This window comes from Pyxicephalus adspersus, chromosome 5 (assembly GCF_032062135.1).
Source record: "Pyxicephalus adspersus chromosome 5, UCB_Pads_2.0, whole genome shotgun sequence".
Taxonomy (NCBI): domain Eukaryota; kingdom Metazoa; phylum Chordata; class Amphibia; order Anura; family Pyxicephalidae; genus Pyxicephalus; species Pyxicephalus adspersus.
This window is the reverse complement of record NC_092862.1, coordinates 119,696,318-119,715,109: the sequence shown is the minus strand read 5'-3', so window position 1 is coordinate 119,715,109 and position 18,792 is coordinate 119,696,318. Positions and strand designations below refer to the sequence as shown.

The 18,792-nt window shown below is 38.5% G+C and overlaps 1 protein-coding gene across 1 annotated transcript in view; it reads left to right on the top strand.

Moving 5' to 3' along the window:
- Positions 1-18,792, top strand: part of PRKAG2 (protein kinase AMP-activated non-catalytic subunit gamma 2) — a 68,330-nt gene that overhangs the window by 40,719 nt on the left and 8,819 nt on the right. Inside the window, 4 exon segments of the mRNA XM_072412582.1 lie at positions 14,212-14,292; positions 16,504-16,620; positions 18,123-18,181; positions 18,272-18,317. Of these exon segments, the coding sequence (XP_072268683.1) occupies positions 14,212-14,292; positions 16,504-16,620; positions 18,123-18,181; positions 18,272-18,317 (303 nt within the window).

The window sequence follows — 18,792 nt, the reverse complement described above, 5'->3', positions numbered from 1 at the left end:
GCATTTTGACCCAGCTGTTCATTAACCACCCAGAAACAGCTGGGTAGTTACTGAAAAGTGTCGGGTGGTGCACCTGGCTAAAATGGGCTGGGGAGAACACTGTACAATACCACTTTCGGCCACTCTGTGCCAGTGACCCAACAGCTGGCATGGTACCAGCTGCATATAACCCCGTAGGATTGCATCCTGCCCTTATGTGGGTAATCTAAGGGTCCATATTTCAAAACATAATATTTTGTTCACCACTTTATTGATTTTAGATTTATTGAAGTGAGAACTTATGTACAGGTATTGTTCCCTGGCAAACAAGCCACTAGGTATTACAACACCACTATTCTCGTCTTAAAGTGCCTTTTAGAAACTCTATTCACTTGAATAGAGTCATTTATGACCATTTTTGTAAAATGCAGTAAACTGCAACAGCCTTTTTTTTTTTATTTGAAATGAAAAAAACATGTTCATGTTTTGCAGTAATATGTTCAAAAGTGGCATTAAATAGAGGTTAGGAGAATGTGATAAACATAAAATGTTGATTTAAAAAGCCAATATTATCATTAAAATTGTGTCATTTTTTCCTAAATATATAGACAAGTTTAACACCTAATAATACAATAGTTTTATATCAAGCCAATCTTTTTCACACTTGTAATAAAGAAAAAAATGCTTTTTAAATATTCCCAGGAAATTTCACAATACATAGTGAGGGAAGATGCTGTGAATTGCAGTGTATACCTTCCAGACATATGTCAGTTCCTGGTATCATCAATCACAAAACAGCCAGGCTCAGCAGTTGGTGTGATTGGTAGACTTGCTGCAATGCACAAACTAAATGCATATTGCTGCATTGTATAGCGTAGGAAAGGTTAGGAATAGCCAAAGAGGAATCAAGCCTTGCCCCCAAATAACATCGAATTACAAAACCTATAAATATAGCTTTACAGAGCACAAATGAGCATGAAACGGATGCACCCCCGATTGTTTTCAGGCTTGTGGGCTACAAAGTTGAGTGTGGAATGTATTGGATGTGTTTTTGGTGGCATACATGTGGTGCTTACATGAGAGCTTTCCAATGCAAATTAATCCCTGTATGGAACCACCTGTCAAATGTAGTAGGGAGAACATGGAGTGTACCAATATACTTTAATTTTTTAAATCTAGATTTTATTTTGTTTTTTTTCACTCACATGGCAGGTCCTCTACATTTTGAGGAATGAGATGTTTCCAGTTGTTCTCTAATGTTATGTCTCTAGTATGTAATTATATTACACTGAATCTGAGACAGACTATGAAATCCTACTGAATTGTATGAAAACCTTATCGGTGGCTTTTAATAAAGGTTTTTAACCTCTGTACATTTACAGACCCCCAATAGATTGTACAATATGTATCCATACCCTATCCTGTGTACGGTCAATGTAGTCATCATTACCAAATATGTCAGAAGCTTGGTTTTATTTTAAATGAAGATTATTATAAACATACCAGATGAAGTAGGATTAGAATTTGATTATTTTTTTCATTAAAAATGGCAAATTGTAAAGACAGCTAGCTTTACCTGATGAGATTTTTGCTACTAAGGAATTGAGGTTCATTATGAACCCCTTACTCACATGGCTTCTAACTTAGGACAGTTTCTCTAATTTGATTTTTAGGTTAACATGCAGTTGCATTTCTAAAAATTATTACTCCAATTAAGAACCTTCATATTTAGATAAATAAAAAGTTGAAAACGAACATCCATAGGGCAGGTGTTTAGCACTTACCTCCCAGTTGTGGCAACTGCCCAACAGCCCTGGTCTTTCCCGCTTTTAGGCAGGGACGTTTAGTTCCGACATTCTCCAATCCCGCAATGTAGTGCTGGTGTCAGAGTAACAGGTCCTGGTATTGTCATGTGAAGGGCAGGGATCATACTTATTCCTTTTAATTCCTTGGCAGTCCTAAATTGTGTACTTTGAAAATGTTGCTTTTTTAAAAACCAGGAGGCTTTAAAATAAAAAACAGAGCAAATGGTGTTTACTTTGGGACTATTTTTCTATATGGTCGGCCTGAAAAATGTGCAAAGGAGTTTGAAAACACCAACTACTAGATCATGTGTCATCATGGATATGGTACAAATGGCTCAATACAGGGGGAAACACCCAGGTAAGCTAATAATAAATAACACTCTTTTGGAGATTTTGTTTCGTTGATCCTTGTTGATGGCTCAACAGGATATATAATAGGGATCAAGCCTAGGATGTAGAAAAAGTGACAGATGACACAGCAAGAATATAATAATAAACTGTGATGTGTTCAAGGCATTTTTCACTTCACAAGTCATTTAACCACATTTTATTGCAAATTAGTTCTTAATTTTTCCCTATTATCAATTGCAGATCTGTAGTAAATTGAGAATCCACAGAATCGGTTTGCTGCCATTTATTCCTATTTTGGTTATTTGCTGCTGCCAGCTGAGAGCTAACAGAACGTAACTGTTCAATAGCTTAAGAAGAACGTTATATATTCTATGAAACATTATATGGTATTTCAGTGGTGTTCAGCTATCCTAAAAGTAATGTCTCTGCAGTGTTGGGAATATAAGTTTTTTTATATGTAGGTGATATATAAGATCATATGCTTTTCTCCCAATACCATGGTCATGCTCTGCTGATTGATGACCAACAATGTTTGGATTGTCAGACCATCAGATATTTAAGGTTTAGCAGTGATCTCCTCAGCCCCCTTTAGCAGGGCGCACCACCTGACATTTTTCAGTGACCACACAGCTGTTTTTGGGTGGTTACTGAAGAGTTTGGTCACATTACAGGGGCTGCCACCCGCCTACAATTTCCACCCACCCAGTTTAAAAAAATTCTGGATTGAACACTGTTTAGCAAGTTTTTCTAATCAGAAGCCTAATGGTAGTGGTTCATTTATTAGCAGCTTTGACTGGCTCTGCTTCCTAGTTGGGCTCATTGGTTTTGAGGTTTCTGTGGCTTCAGTGTATGACAACCACCATGAGTGGGCACAGGTGTGTGAGACCAACTAACCTATTTAGTAAAGCCAAAATATTGTTTGTTGGAATAAGCTTGTATGTGTATAAAATAGCCAAAATGTTGGGTTTGAAGCTTCACGACAGCCAGGATTAGGATACAATCCAATCATGTAAAACATTTTTGAACTTGCATTCAAAAGGATGATACAGCCTCTGCCTCCCACTGCTTAGTGGCTTTTCTTTTCATTTATTTCATATTCTGCCGCTTACTGATATAATATCTGATCATTTATATCACATGGTTACCGGTGTCTTCATTTTAACTATCTAGCTGAGCCTGTAAAATTTAGACTAAGTATTCCCGATACTAAGCATCACTCTAGTTTTTACAGGAATTTTCAACACTGCACAGAATCATGTAAAAAAAGGTGACAGCCCTATGTAGGAGCATGATTAACAGTGTATGGAGTCTGATATACCGGTATATAAAACTAGAATTACAAGGAAATGTATGGTCTTTGCATGCACTGACTGGTCCATGTATACTCCCCTTTTTGCTCTCAAATGAAAATGTACTATTCCCATCTTGTAGATAGGTCGGTCAAATAGGTGTTTCCCCTCTGTATAAGCCAGTGGGGAAAGGCAGAGGATCCAAATTTTCTTGATTTGGAATCATCTCAGAAATGTCAGTTTACACAATCTCTCAGTATTGGTCCAGTATAGTCAGTTTGTACAGTAATAATTTAATCTTGGATGTTTGCCTTCTTGCATTAGCCAGGTTATGACCCTATTGTATTTCTCTGTCTAGACTTGGTTTATTATACTGCAGCAATGACATTCTGCTGCTGACAGATCATGTGTTTTGCAGGATGCAGCAATGTCCCTATGCAGGATGCAGCAATGCCCCTATGCAGGATGCAGCAATGCCCCTATGCAGGATGCAGCAATGCTCACATGCAGCAAGGTTTACAAATAAATTGCAGACTGCCACCTAAATTCCGTTTACCTTTCTCAGTTTTTGCATGTGGTTATATTTTAATGTATAGTTTTTAAACCCTTCTTTACATGACTGGTTAAACTTAGCGGCAATACTGAATGTCCTTTTTGTGTAGGGCCAAGCCATGTTTTCAATTACCCTGTATAATTTCCTGCAATCTGTTCTCCCCATTGAGAAAAAGGAGCTAGCTGTTCCCAACGATCAGTGGGTGGCTTATGACAGTACTAATATTAGCTTACCCCCATTAAAACCGCAAAAATAGATGAATGCCTGTGAAATTGGCATGTGTGGATGTTTCTCAATATAAACTATTCTGTTTTGTCATGTATATGTGAGGAGGTTTTGTCCATTGTAAATGTCAGTGGTTAAATAATTGGTGGATAATCTTTAACTGTATGATGACTCCTGACATTTGACTGTTCTCTAGTTGCTTTAAAAGTCATTTATTTGTATCAGATTATGCATTTTCCTGAATATTTCAAAGCGGAATCTGATTTCATGTTTGTGCTTCCCCAGGCCAGACATTGGGACTCCTACTGGATTGCAGTACAGAATCTGTGGTAGAAGCTGTCCACCATGTTGTTAGGCCTGTTTAGGTTCCTGTTTTATAGGGTAGCTTTAATTCTAATTCTTTAATGTAATCCTATGGTTAGTTGGGTGGGCCAATATAACTACCTTGTTACCCTAGTCCATAAAAGCACTTTAAGGTATTGTACATGCTGGTTTATACCTAGATATAAGAGCAGTGTGTACAGCAAACCTTTTACAAAGCATTTGCAAAGCTTTCAGCAAGCTTGAAGCATCCTTGGGGAAAGCCACTTTCAGCTTTAGTTTAGAGACGAGAAAAAAAAGAATTTTGCCCATGGCAACCAGCCAGCAAGTAGAACATAATTACTTCTGGAGATCTTCATTCTAAATAAGATTCTGTATTCACTGTTTCTTTATTCCCCGACCTACAGGCCTACAAAGTAATTCATAATAAATGAAGAATGACTTTGCAGCAAACCTATACAGATCCTGCCTGGTTATAACTAGTTTCCGGTCACCTCCCTGGTGTATTTTCCAAATCAGGGTTCTCATGTAATGATTGATCTACTCCTCTAGCAGTAATTGTTTTTATATTCTCTGACTGATTTTACCTGGCAGGTAAAAATAGGAGAAGTGAATATACTTTGTGTCATTCATTAGTGCGTGTAATGTGATATTCTCACAAAGGTTCCGCCAGTGTAATTTCACTTAAAGGTTCAAGAAGTTACACTTTAATGTTAGAGGGTTTAAAATTATGTTAGTGCTATTTCCTTTTTCAGACACATTTCTCTATAGCATTGTGTTCACACTCCATTATGCTTTTATTTATAGTAAGAAAGTGAGCTTTTCAAATCCTTCTGTATAGTGCCAGATGTGGGCGCTATACGAAGGGGGATCTGTGTGCTTGCTACACTGAACCTTAAAGCTGAATAAAATCTGCGATACTCACCTGTCCCCATTCTGTCGCAGGACATTGACATCTTCTTTCTTCTCTTCCTGGAGACTCTTTGATAGGCTTGGCCAGGATGACAAAATTCTGCTCCGGTTTACAGGACTTAAATCGATCCTAGCATGGAGTGGGGTAGCCAGGATTGTCTGGCATTATGGCAGCCAAGCTGAGCATGCACAGGTCAGCTTTTCTGACCGTTTCCCAGAGTTATAAGACACGTAGGAGGAATTATTGCAGAAGAAGCAATGCCTCTCCCTTTCTGCGAAAATGACCTGCCTGATGAGCGTTTTTAAAAGTGGAACGTTAGTTTCTGAAGTAAATAGATGGCAGTATACTCAACACATTGTCAGTGTAATATTATTACTTTGGGGCCAAATTCTAAGTTCAATAAAGCATCCATCAATCTAACTATATTTATTGAACTATGCGCACCCTGCTAATGGAAATGTTCAGTATTTCTGTCTAGATATGAGCTAATTATGACTGTTGAGTAACTAGATACCTATAATTTTATTGCCCTCTGTCTATCTATAATTTAATTTACTTGTTCAGTTCTCAAGCTGACCTCATGCTGGAAATGACTGCTGTAATATAAGCAGATTAAGTGATCATATTGGCCGTAATTTAACCTGGATATATTTGCTGAAAAGGACTTAATTCTTTTAACATCTTTCCTGAGATCCACTCACTTTGTGTGACAGGGTAGGACCAGGCCATACACAATTCTTTGCTCACGTCTATAAGAAGCAGCACAGAAGAAGTTGCATTGTGGAAGCTGGCTACAGCTCATTTCTTTCTTTCTTTCTTTTTTTTTTTTTCACCCCAACACACAAAGGTTGAGGATTTCCCTAGTATGTTGATAAGATTTCCACCCCTCTTTACTTTACAGTCTGCTCAAGTGGCCTTCAGTCATCCACTGCACAAGCACATTCACTGTGCTAGCTCTTTCCCCACCGTCTACAGCAAGTTGTGAGCAAGTTCACTGTGGAAGTTCCTCCTACACAACTTGTTCAAAATCAAAGCAGAATGTCATATATATTGTAAAATAGTCACATGTTAAAAAGGGTGAAAAAGTCTTAGAACAAAATTTCCCCTTTCCTGCTACAACTGATTATGTGATGTGCCCAAAGGAGGGGATCATTGTTTAGGCATTCTATAGCTTCCTGGGTGGAATGTAAATAAAGTGAGCCGTGTAAAAGAATGGGAAAAAGACTCGTACAGTACCCTTCCTTGAAGTTAGTGACAACCCCCCCACCATGTACCATAGTTGTTCACCTGACAATTGTCACAGTATCCTAATCTCAACTGTGTCTTATGTGCTTAAACTGTGTTATGGAACACTGCCATATTCAATCCCATGGCCTAGAAAAATTATATATATAAATTACAGTTGATCAGAAAGTAAAAAATATCATACATGTTGTATTTAGATGTGTAAATAGATAGTTACTAGTGAGTCCCTGGAGAAATGTGTTCATGGCTGGCAACATGAGCTATGCAGTTTTTAGGCTGTCAGATACCAGACTTGGTAGGTTGGCAAGGCAGTGAAGTTGGAGGGGAGCAGCCTATGATCTATCTGGCTAGGAAAGTTGGTGCAATACCAAGAAGATAGCTAAGATCATTTATTTGTTACATGCAAGAATTGTTCCCCACATATGTCATCAGGTCATTTGATTGGGGTCTGGCACTAATCCCTTTGATCAGGTTTGGCTGGCATCAAGATTGTGAATAAAGCCTGTACCAGCACCGTTGGTATGTTTCAGACTTGCTTACACTTGGACAAGGGACAGTATGGATTCTCCTTACGATCTTCAATCGAGGAATAGCTATAGTCACCTTTCATAATGTGTTGGCAAGTTTTTATTATGTAATGCTGCCATAATCCGCAAATAGATGGGTCTCGCGCCCCAGTTTTAAACACTGTATGGAAGTCATCAGGACTGAATGATGGATGGAAACATGCATTGATTCAGCCATAGATGGTGATAGGAATGTTACATCTAGGTTAGGAAGCCTTCCCTGGAGTGTTGGCACATGAAGCAGCAGTCATTTCTCCAATAGGCGGGGAAGATGTATGGTTTCTAACTGTCGATATTCTTGCTCTGTTCTATTTCTGGGTTTGTGATGAATTCTTCTATTCGGCTCTTGTGCTGGAACACTTCATTCACAGGGATGAGACTGCAAGCTACACCATGCACTCTCACTAACCTAGATAGTCTCTTCTGGTAATCAGAATACATTCACATAGTCTGTGCAGCCCTGCTAAGATTTATTGTTTTGTCCCAAGAAGTACAGCACTTTATTTTCAGTGCTAATATCTAATTAAAGAGTGGAGTATAGATTTAAAAGGTGCTACTGAAACTGCTAAATACAAAATAAAATTGGTATTCCTCTTTTTCTTTGTTTGTGACATCACCTTAAAAGTGAATGTGTAGCCATAATGGGAAGTTGGAGTAAATCTGAGCCTGTGTGTCCAGAAGTAACTGTTCATTGCTTGGTGAACATGTGTAGTTAGTGCTGAAGCTCACGTGGGTACAGGGAACTTGCAGCTGATAGATTCCTATTCAGCAGATGGCAGAGTCTCGGCAGTCTCCCTATACCAATTTGTCTTTCCTGCCAGTGTCTCTTCCTGTGCTCAGCTGTCTTGATTAAAGTGACATAACCACCCACTAATGAGTCCACATTTATGTGGGCTGGCCGCCTTCACCAATATAAACTGTGAATGTCCTATCCTCTGTGTTTTATGAACAGGGGGTTTCATTGGGTTCTAGCATTTCTTTGTTCTTCTCATATCTCATACATTAGCCTTTTAGAGATTTATTACCCTGCCATGAAGCTGGACATGGACACAGACTTCTGATGAGCCAAGCTTCAGACAGAACATCTTTTCAATTCATACTGAAGAGCAACTTATATTACACTAGATCAGATTTAGGAATTGACTCCATTAGGAAAAAATAATAAACTGGACGTTCAGTTTTATCCCTAAGTCTGGCTAGCCGGGAGGGTCCACAGATCACAGCCCACCTATAGTGATGCAATAATTTTCAAAGTGTAATTTCAGGCTGTCTTCTGGCAGGTAAAGGGTTAAACTAGGCTGTGCTGGATCCTCCCAGGTAAGTGATTTAGCAGCGTATTGCTGGATGATAACGCTCATTCAGGATGAGCAAAACGTAAGTGTGCAATTATATCCACAATTTAGCTATACTTACAACCCACCTAGCACGCCGTTGACTTTGCTTCCTGTCCAAGAAAAAGTTGGTATCTAGAATTTTTTGGCCTCCTGCCCCCCCCCCAAAAAAATGGCAAAGATGAGCCTGCGGCCACCAACCGCTAGTAGTCCCAAAGTGTTTTTGTTGGCAGTACCAGCTACCAATCACTTGGTCTCTGTGTTCTGGACACAAGGACCCGACACCTATCCTGTATGGTAATGGAAACTGCCGTAACAAGAAAAAGTGCAATTGGAGAAAGGGTATCGTTTTATTCTGTGTGGTGATCGCTGCTGTTTGCACACAGACTGTGTATCCCTGTGCTCAGAATTTAGCCATAATAAAATATAGGCTGCAGTGATAGTGTGCAGGGAGGGGCATTTGTTAAGCCCATGGGAAGGGCAGTTGTAGAAAAGATATTCTGATTTTTTTTTTTTCCCGTTATCCCATTCTTTTATTCTTTATCTACAACAAACATGGACATCTATTTATAAAAGTTTTAACATAAGATCACCTAACTTTTACCCACAAGTCACACATTTTTCCAACTGAATTCAATTAGAAAATGTATGATTCTTGGATGAAGACATTCATAAACAGACCTCCTGAGGAAATCCCTTTCATTTGACAGACGTTGCTCATTCTGTTGAAATTTTCTTTGTTAATATTTAGAATTTTTATGGTAAAGTGAAACGCAAAGTAATCATTTCTGTGTGATAAAACCAGTTTGTTTCCCCTTTTTAAATGAATGAAGGCATGCTTTAATACTCTGGTAACAAACACGTTCATGGTAATTGCTCATAGCTATGGCATCTGTGGATTGAAATGTTTCCATCAGAAAAGAATTTGTCATAATACATATCTCCCCTCCTTGGCTATCTGTAAGTTTGTCTTTCTTCCCAATTGCCAGCACATGAATGTACAAGGAGTTGTATATAATAAATAAAGCTGGGGTTCCCTGAAAGCTATTTCTAGAGTTCCCCCATATTAGGGTTGATCAACACTGAAGTAGATGTTAGTTATTAAAACTAAAATATTGATTAAACTTGTCATTTTTGAGTGGGGAAGGGTGAGTGGTTCTTTGCTACTTGGCGTTGGATAGCATTGAGCAGTGGTAGCATTATAAATGATATTCAGATTTCTAACGAAATCTGATTATTATTAAATTGTGCACAGGTAATTGGGGTAGTTATCAAGATATGAATCACTTTAGCTGACTGGACTGATCTGCTGTGAAGTAACCGTTGGAATACTACTTTACATACAAAACTGTATATCCGAATAGTACAAAGATTGTGTACTGCATATAGAAATGTATATCTGCACACAATGTCTAGTTATATCTTATTTAGGCCTTTGCACCTATTGAACAAGATATTTAATGGCTGTTACACCATTTATTACTGAAAAAAATTTTTTTACAGTGTGCCCATAGCACAGTAAAGATATCTGGCCATATGTAGAAATACTTATAGGTGTTGTTGCTTAGGACTGAACAATTTGGGTATTTAAATCCTATGCTTTTCAGACTATTTTGTTGGCATATCATTTGCTGAATTGTATTATTTGTGTATGGCAAAAAAGTGACCAACTAAAAGTTTAACTTGTTTCTGTGCAGTTGTACTGTTGATGTGGGTCACTGCATACAAGCAGCTAGCTTAAGTGGCATGTTTTAGACCTTAGAAGGTTTACCATACTTTCTGCCAAGTTCCTAATAGTCAAATAATTCACAATGCTTATAGAAGTCTAAACCAACATTTATCCTGGCAGAGTTATCTGCTTTTGGAGCAACCGTTCACAAAAATGTTAACTTGTGAACATGCCATTGTATTGTCCAATGATTGATTTTTCCAATGCTTGTTACATAAACACAAAGATTTAGTGGTTTCCTAAATCGTCTTACAGCATTCAAATTTGGAGTTCACTTACCATTGGAGACACAGTCTTCATGTATTTTGTATGTTCTCCTTGTGCTTGCCAACAAAAAGCTCTTTCCAAGTGCTTTAATTGCCATACATAACTTAATCACAAGCCAGTGGTTTAATGTGCCTATAGTCAAATAATGTTATCAAATTTCCTTCCCTCCTAAATGCTAATTATTTACCTTGTATAAAAAAAATGCTTGGGGGTAATGCATTATCTTTGGTTTCATAACCTCATCACACACATGGCTCCAAGACTTTTCTAGAGCTGCCCCAACTCTTTGGAATGGTCTTCCTCATCCTATTCTGCTTGCTCCTACTTTCTGCTCATTTAAAAGAGCGCTCAAAGCCCATTTTTTTTTCAAACTTTCCTACCCATCTTATGTCTTTTGAAACCCTCACTACTTCCCACCACGCCATATCACATCTCCTATTGTGTGTTATTTCCCTTACCTCCTAGATTGTAAGCTCTTCAGGCCAGGGTCTTCTCCTCCTCCTCCTCCTCCTCCTCCTCCTGTGCAACTGTCTGTATTCGTCTATCCTTTGCAACCCCTAATTTATTGTACTTCACTGTGTAATATGTAGGTGCTATATAAATCCTGTTTATTAGAATATTAATAAAATATCAAGCTGCATACATTTCTCCATATCTTCCTGGGTAAATATCTCTGGTCAGCTGTCTCCCTGCATAATTCTCCTCTGAGTATCTGCCCTCCATTCATCTAATTTCCTTTATTCTTTACCCATCTCAGGTCAACAGTCACATTGGGCCAAAATAAATGGCTTTGTTTTGGACCGTTGGCATTGGATTGAAGCAACAGGCTCAACTTCTTCAATGGGAGTAATTTTATTAATATTTTTTTAACCAGGGCACTAAATATGGGTTTTGTTTTCTAAGCTGCTATTAAAAAAATAAACATAAGTCAGTATTTTTTCCAGAAACAATGGCAACTGTAGATAACGTGGTCATATTTTTCCTCCATATATTTGAAGTGTTTGGTTGTATTACAGATCTTCTGAGTAGTATTCCTTTTTGCATTTTGCTGAATTAATCGTAATCATTTTCCATTTAATGAAGAAAACTAAGACTCTATCAAGAATGGGAAGAGAATAAATATGTTGTTGCCCTTAGCAAATTAGATTTTCCATTTTATTGGTAGGATGTGCAGGTAATTGTTGTAATGTTGGACAATTGGACCAATGCTTTTTTAGGCCTCTGCTTTCAGCCAGGATATCTTCAATTCAGTCAGTACAGAGAACTCAATAAGTACATGCTGTTTTATTCCTGGCTATGACACCACAGAGTGAGAGAATGTTTTAATATTTAAACTGCTGTGCTTTTCCTCAGGGGATCAGGCAGTGTACAGAGTGCAAACCTTTGAAGTGTTAGAGGGCTGTTGGGTCTAACATTCATTTACACATGTGAGATATTTATAATCAGCCTGCAAAGAACACATTTTGTACAAAACACTTAAATATATATCCTGTCTCACAGAGTCCTTTCTGTTGTAGGATAAATAAGTTGCTTGATAAATAGCGTGTTAATGTAAAAAGTTGGAGAAAGAGATGGGCTTGCGGTCATCAAGTAAGATGTGTAAACAGACAAATAGTTCTCCTATCTTGGTAATTTTAAATATGAGGCCGAGCATGCCCTCACTCATAATGTTTTGTGATGTATGCCCTTGCAGAATGTAAACATTTCTCCTGTGGTGTATATTTTGAATTGTATGTAAAGCCTTTTAGATTTGCCTAGTAATGTTAAGGCCTTCCTAAACTGTTCATTTTGGCAGGCCAGAATGTATACAGTGATACCTCAGCTAACAAAGATAATTGGTTCCAGAATCACATTTGTTAGCCAAAATCTTTGTTAACGGAATCATGATTTCCCATAGGTTTCTATAGAAAATAATTTACTTCATTCTGGATGCTGGCCACAATTTAAAGATAAGTTTATCAAAAAATAGTAAAAAGCACAATATAAAAGGTCCTAAACTAGCCAAAGGCAGAGATGAACAGCTTCCCAATTAAAACAGTCTCAACATATTAGGCAGCATGGTCTCAGTTACTGTATAAAATCCTCACTGTGAGTTAATCACAAACAAAGCAAAAAAAAAAAACTAGGGAGCTTAGACATTCATTAACTTCTGGAGCAAGCTGATATGCAAAAAAAAAAGAAAACAACTGCATAGTTTGTCTTGGTCATTAAAGAGTTACAAGAGGTTCCAGAAGCTCTCACCCATAACCTGTTGTATTTGGCAAAAGATTTCTTCTGCAAGTCATGCAAACCGCCCCCTCTCCCACCCCCATCAAGCCTCGGTCCTGCACACAAGCAGCAAAGTTCGTATGTAAATCAATGTCCCTCTCTGTCTGATACAGTATCCTGGAAGTACTATACAATCGTCATGCAGTATTTTATCAGACGTCTTACTTCTTACTTCCCTTCTAGCCGAGGTATTACTGTGTTTTACAAACACATTGCTACAAATCTATTCAATATTCATCTAGTCAGGTAGGCCTTTCCATTTTGGGTTGGTAAATACCCCTGATGTGTCCCCTGCATACTTCACTTGTTATCTCAGAGGCTATTTAGCCTACTTGGACCTCCTCTTAAACTACATAAAGGCTACTTATTCTGTAGTCAAAGTGTTATAAAGTAGTTCAGGAAAAGACACAAGATGAGGCTGACACAATAAATGCTATGTTTTGTGATCCTACAACAGTGATTAAGAGCTGACAGCATTTCTGGCAGATTAACCACTTTAGGAATAATTAAGGGATAAAAATTGTGGAAATGGGCATGTATTATACAGTTGTTCTGCATTTTTTTGCTGTGACCTCCCCTATTCTCATGTACATGTAAGCATCCCTAAGCCTCCTATAGTAAATGTGATGGAAGGAATATTTGCCTGGGGTACTACAACTGAATGACCGCTGGGTAATGAAGGTTTAAATGTTTGATGTGAGACAGAGGTCTCTTCGCAGGTAGGAAAGCCAGGTTTTATGGAATGATTGTTTCCACTTACCCAAATTTAAATTTAAAGGATAGGTTTAACTTCTTCTGTAAACCCATTTATCATCCTCTGTACAGATATATATATATATATATATATATATATATTTTTTTTTCCAAATTTAAAATTACGAGGTCACTACCTTCTGTTAGTGATGGTATACCAATCACAGGCCTTAAGCTATGTACACTATGTAAGGTATGTATGTTAGATGATGGTCACCCCACGTTGTTCATGGATCCACAAACGACCACATTACAGGTCAGTGTGGAAGATCACAGTGCGGGTTGCATTGCCCCCCGCAACGTTTATTCATCTCTCCCTTTTATTTTGCTGGAAAGGATCTGGGAACATGGTTTCTATCGACAGGTCTTGAATCTGAAATCTGCCATAGACCTTGCCTTTTTATCAGTGCTTCATTCATTAGCACCATAGTCCTATCTTCATACGTTTGCGTGGCAGTCCATGAAGAGTAATGGCTTTCCTAGGTACCTTTCAGGGAAAAGCAAGGCCAACATGCTAGCTTGTATCTCTTATTGGTTACTAGTTTTGGCAATATGTTTTAGATGAAAAAGGTATAAGGATATATAGCACCAACAAGTGTTTTTTTATGTCTTCCAGCTGTTGAAGAATCAGAGGGTGACGTATACATGCGCTTCATGAAATCGCACAAGTGTTATGACATTGTGCCCACCAGCTCCAACTCTGATCATGAACAATTTTCCAGGCCATACAGAGCATTTCTACTTGTGCCGGAGATTACGCCTTTTATTTTAATTTTATTTCCAGTGTTATGGGGGTCCAAAAATCTGGGATACCTGGCCCCTTAATTGTACCCCCTCCTTACCATTACTGGTTGCTCCATTTCTGAAAGGAAGCAGTGTGTGCAGACCAGAGCAAGAGTTGTACAAGTAAATTTGTACATAATATTAATACTGGGTATTTGAAAACAGAGGGGTTCTTAACCCCTGAAATCATTAGTGATATGACACACAGAAGAATTTCTCTTTAAGAAACATGATTTTTATAGCAAATATCATACATCAGCATAGGTCTGTTGGGTAAATGAGCTCTGCCAGAACAATATTTATTGCACACATAAGTATTGTTTTGTAAGCTTGTTTCCATTTACGTATTTAGTTACATATTTACTTTTGAACATCTTATTTGTTAACAATAATAGTAGTTTGAAGATGTTTATGAAAACATGATTTATTTTGCATGGCTCCATAGATATGGAAATCTGTCCCCTGTACTTCATTATTTTCCAGGCCGCTGAGATGCGTCATGGCTTGACTCGCCTTACCTTTCGCTATAGATCTGGGTGCAGATAGCAGAACAAGCACTTCTACACTATATACTGCTTCTAGCTGGTTGGAGCACGAATCTTGTAGTGTGCTAGCAGGATTTGGATATAAAGAACTGGGCTTTAAAGAGTAGTTTATTTGCATTTGTTTTTTGTACATATGAACAAATTCTTCTGTGAACTTTTTTAGGACTAAAGAAGAGTTCTTTAGTTTGCAGGGAATGCTTTACATTTCTATGCTTTGGTCGTACACATGTATACAGTAACAACAAAATTCTTTAAACTATTTTTCATGAGTAAAATTAAAAGTATTGTGAAAAACACTCACAATCTAATGTCCCTACTATAGTCATATGTCATTAACACAGTCTAAGGGCAGTTTTTTTGTTTGTTTGGTTTTAGGGTATTTTTTAGGAGAAGCCAGTTAACCTAACTGCATGTTTTTTGGGGCGTAGAAGGAAACCGGAGTGCCCAGAGGAAACCTATGCAAACACAACACGCAAGCTCATTGCAGATAGTGTCCTGGCTAAGAGTGCTATCCACTGAGCCAACTGTGCTGCCTGTGGTTGGGTTACATAGACTTTAGTTCAATCCATGAATGTATCCAATAAACTTTAACCTTTGTATGTGAGCAATTTGTGCCTCTCTGGTCAGTTACCCCCCCTCCCATGTTACCAAATATATTTTTCACCATCTATAGGAGGACATTGTTCCCAGTGGCTAGCAATGGAAGAGGCATTTTTCTCACTATTACCGTGTTTCCCCGATGATAAGGCAGGGCCATCAAATAAGACAGCCCCCCCTTTTTAGAAAAAAATTTAAAATAAGGCGCCCCCCCCCCCGCAAATAAGCCACCCACCGATACCTGCACTTACCCGAATCGGGTGGTACGGTGGGTGACTCCGTGTGGTCTCTCCGTCTCCGTCGCCTCCGCATGCTCTTGGATGGGAAGCTGCGGCTCTTTCTCTCATCCTACCGTATGTGAAACTATCTATCTGTCAGCCTCGCTTTTCACTGCACCCCTCCCCCGTGACACGAGTCACTGTCCTCAGTCTGTCGGAAGCTCACGAGTCATTCCGAGCTTCCGACGGACTGATGACAGGGGGAGGGGTGCAGTGAAAAGCGAGCTTCCGACGGACTGATGACAGTGACGACTAGTGCACGGGGGAGGGGTGCAGTGGGATGACAGGGGGAGGGGTGCAGTGAAAAGCGAGGCTGACAGATAGATAAGGCATCCCCTGAAAATAAGCCCTAGAGCATATTTTGGCCTTCAAAAAAAAATAAGACAGTGTCTTATCATCGGGGAAACAGGGTATGTTGATGAGCTGTGGCTGTAGTAATTATAGCAGGTGTTTCTTACATCTGAAAATTATTTAAATTGCTCCCTTATGTTAAAACATGGAGGCGAGCTGCTCTAGATAACTTATCTTCAAAGGAAGTAAGTGGAGTGCTTTCTTCACAGAGCTAGAATTGAATGTTAGGTTATTTTGAATGAGCGGTTAAATTTACTGTGGAAGCAAATTTTGGAAAACAGAAACTTGAGTCATCTGTGCAGATTGTATAGGTGGTTTCTCTTGAGTTAAGTAACCTGTTGCTTCTCACATCATAATTGATAGCCTGATGATTTTCTTCTCTCTTTCAGGTAAAAAAGGCATTTTTTGCACTGGTAGCCAATGGTGTGCGAGCTGCTCCATTATGGGAAGCAAAGAATCAGAGTTTTGTAGGTGAGTTCACTTTGTGTATAATATACAACTGTAATTAGTGCTTGGAAATTGGAGAAGGACCTCTAAGCGTATCATTTATGTAGAATTATTTTAGCAACAGTCATCTACTGTATATTGTCAGTAGCCAAAAAATTGTTGTTCATTACCAGGTTTTTGCACTGCTTTCCCTGATACCCCTACCATTTATTATCAAAGTGATTCTATAGGGTTCCTGTTGTATCCTAATGTTAAAACTGAACACCAATACATTAGTATGACTGCTATTTTGGGAGCTTTAGGCATATGCACACCTGTGATTACTACTTGGAGTTCAGGGGTGTTCGACCAAACAGGCTAAACATGGAAAATCTTATGGCAACTGCCTGCTATGAGCTGGAACACATTACTTGGTACCCTATAGTTTGAATTGTGTGGATTCACACGTAGGCCTGACCTATTAAAGCTCTCCAAGCCTGGAGAAGATACATTTTCATCAAAGCTTGGTGATCCAGCAAACCTGGAATGGATTTCCTATGCCATTTGCTAGCAAATGTTTTGAATCCAGAACAAGATCCATTCCAGGATTGCTGGATCACTCAGCTTCACTGATGAAAGTGTATCCTCTCCAGCCTTGGAGAGCTTAAATAAATCGGACACATAGAAAGAAGTGCAAACATTTACTTTCTTCTGTTTGATATTGGTAAACGTTTGCCCTTTTTTTTTCCCCAGCAACCTTTCAAATTATTTTAAAAATTTAGTTAGAGGTAGTTCAAATGAACCTAAATCTAAAGCATTCATCTAATGAGCAGCTGATTTCACATGCCGCTGCACATCTGCTCGGGAGTGTAAACTGCTGCTATAGAGACGGAGTTAAATACAGTTCTGCTCTGATCTGGAATGTAGGTTTGGAGAGGTTCTTGGAAAAAGATTTTGATAAGACTGCTATATAAATAACTCATGTGCAAAGGCAGAAACCCTCTGACGCACTCTTAATGTACATCTACTGAGCCATCTTCTGTGCCAATTGTAAGCCATGGAGAAACATGTAGTGTAAAGCTGCTGTACAGTACATGGCTGGTCTCTGCAGGGTAGCATTCGAATCATATTACAGGGAGAAGAGAGATCCATAACTTTTTTTTTAGGTATTTACCAAAAAAATAAAGCAGCCTTACACAGCAAGTTAAGAATGCCCTACATAGCCTTGGAACTAAATTGGTGCATATTTTAATATTGGAATCTAGAAAGGGAATCATGGTGCTTTGAGATTGTGTCATCTATGGCTGTCGTTTTGCAATAGGTGTCCTAATGCTCAGTAAAATTGGGCATGCTGCTTTTTGAATACTGCAGTGGTGCACATTGCGCTGGTAAGGTGGGTTTGGTGTGTCGTTAAGGGTAAAGAGTAATGATTTTTTTTTTTTTTGTGTGTGTTTTATTTTGGCTATTACTGCATTCTTAACATTTGTTCCTAACTGTTGCTGGTCATGTCTTTTATGTTTATGCTTTTTTTTTTTTTTTTTTACCAGGTATGTTAACAATAACAGACTTCATAAATATATTGCATCGATACTACAAATCTCCAATGGTGAGTACAGTTATTTGGGAAGAAATGTTAAAAATGAAACTCTAACAACTACAGTATTAACTTATTCTTGTCTCTTAATATCATCTGCAGGTACAAATTTACGAGTTAGAGGAACACAAAATAGAAACTTGGAGGGGTGAGAATTTTTCTCTGTTGAAATCTGTGTGGAAAACCTGTGGCCATTATAAAGTGCTAAATCTGAGACTTGCTTCTGATTTAGTTATATTGTGACCATCTTGCTGGTCATCAACTCCAGGTTACTTTTCTTTAACATTCTTAGCATTGTATTTCTAATCAGAAAGACGCACATTTTTTTTTTTCCCCAAACATTTACATTTTAATAAGATAGCGATTTCCTTCAGCTGCCCTCTTGTGATTTTCTGAATGAATGATGTCGCAACTGACATAATTTACATTGGTTGATCCAATCACAAGAGGAAAGCTGAAAGAGAGCTGACCTAAAGTAACCTGGCTGAACAGATCTGACAGATCCCTGCTGACAACCTAGCTGTCACAAGAGCCTTGCTTTTGTCACATACGGTAGGAGAGGAGCACCTCTGTGAGGGACGTGAGCACCCATCACTGGAATACAGCCTGGAGGCACACTTATT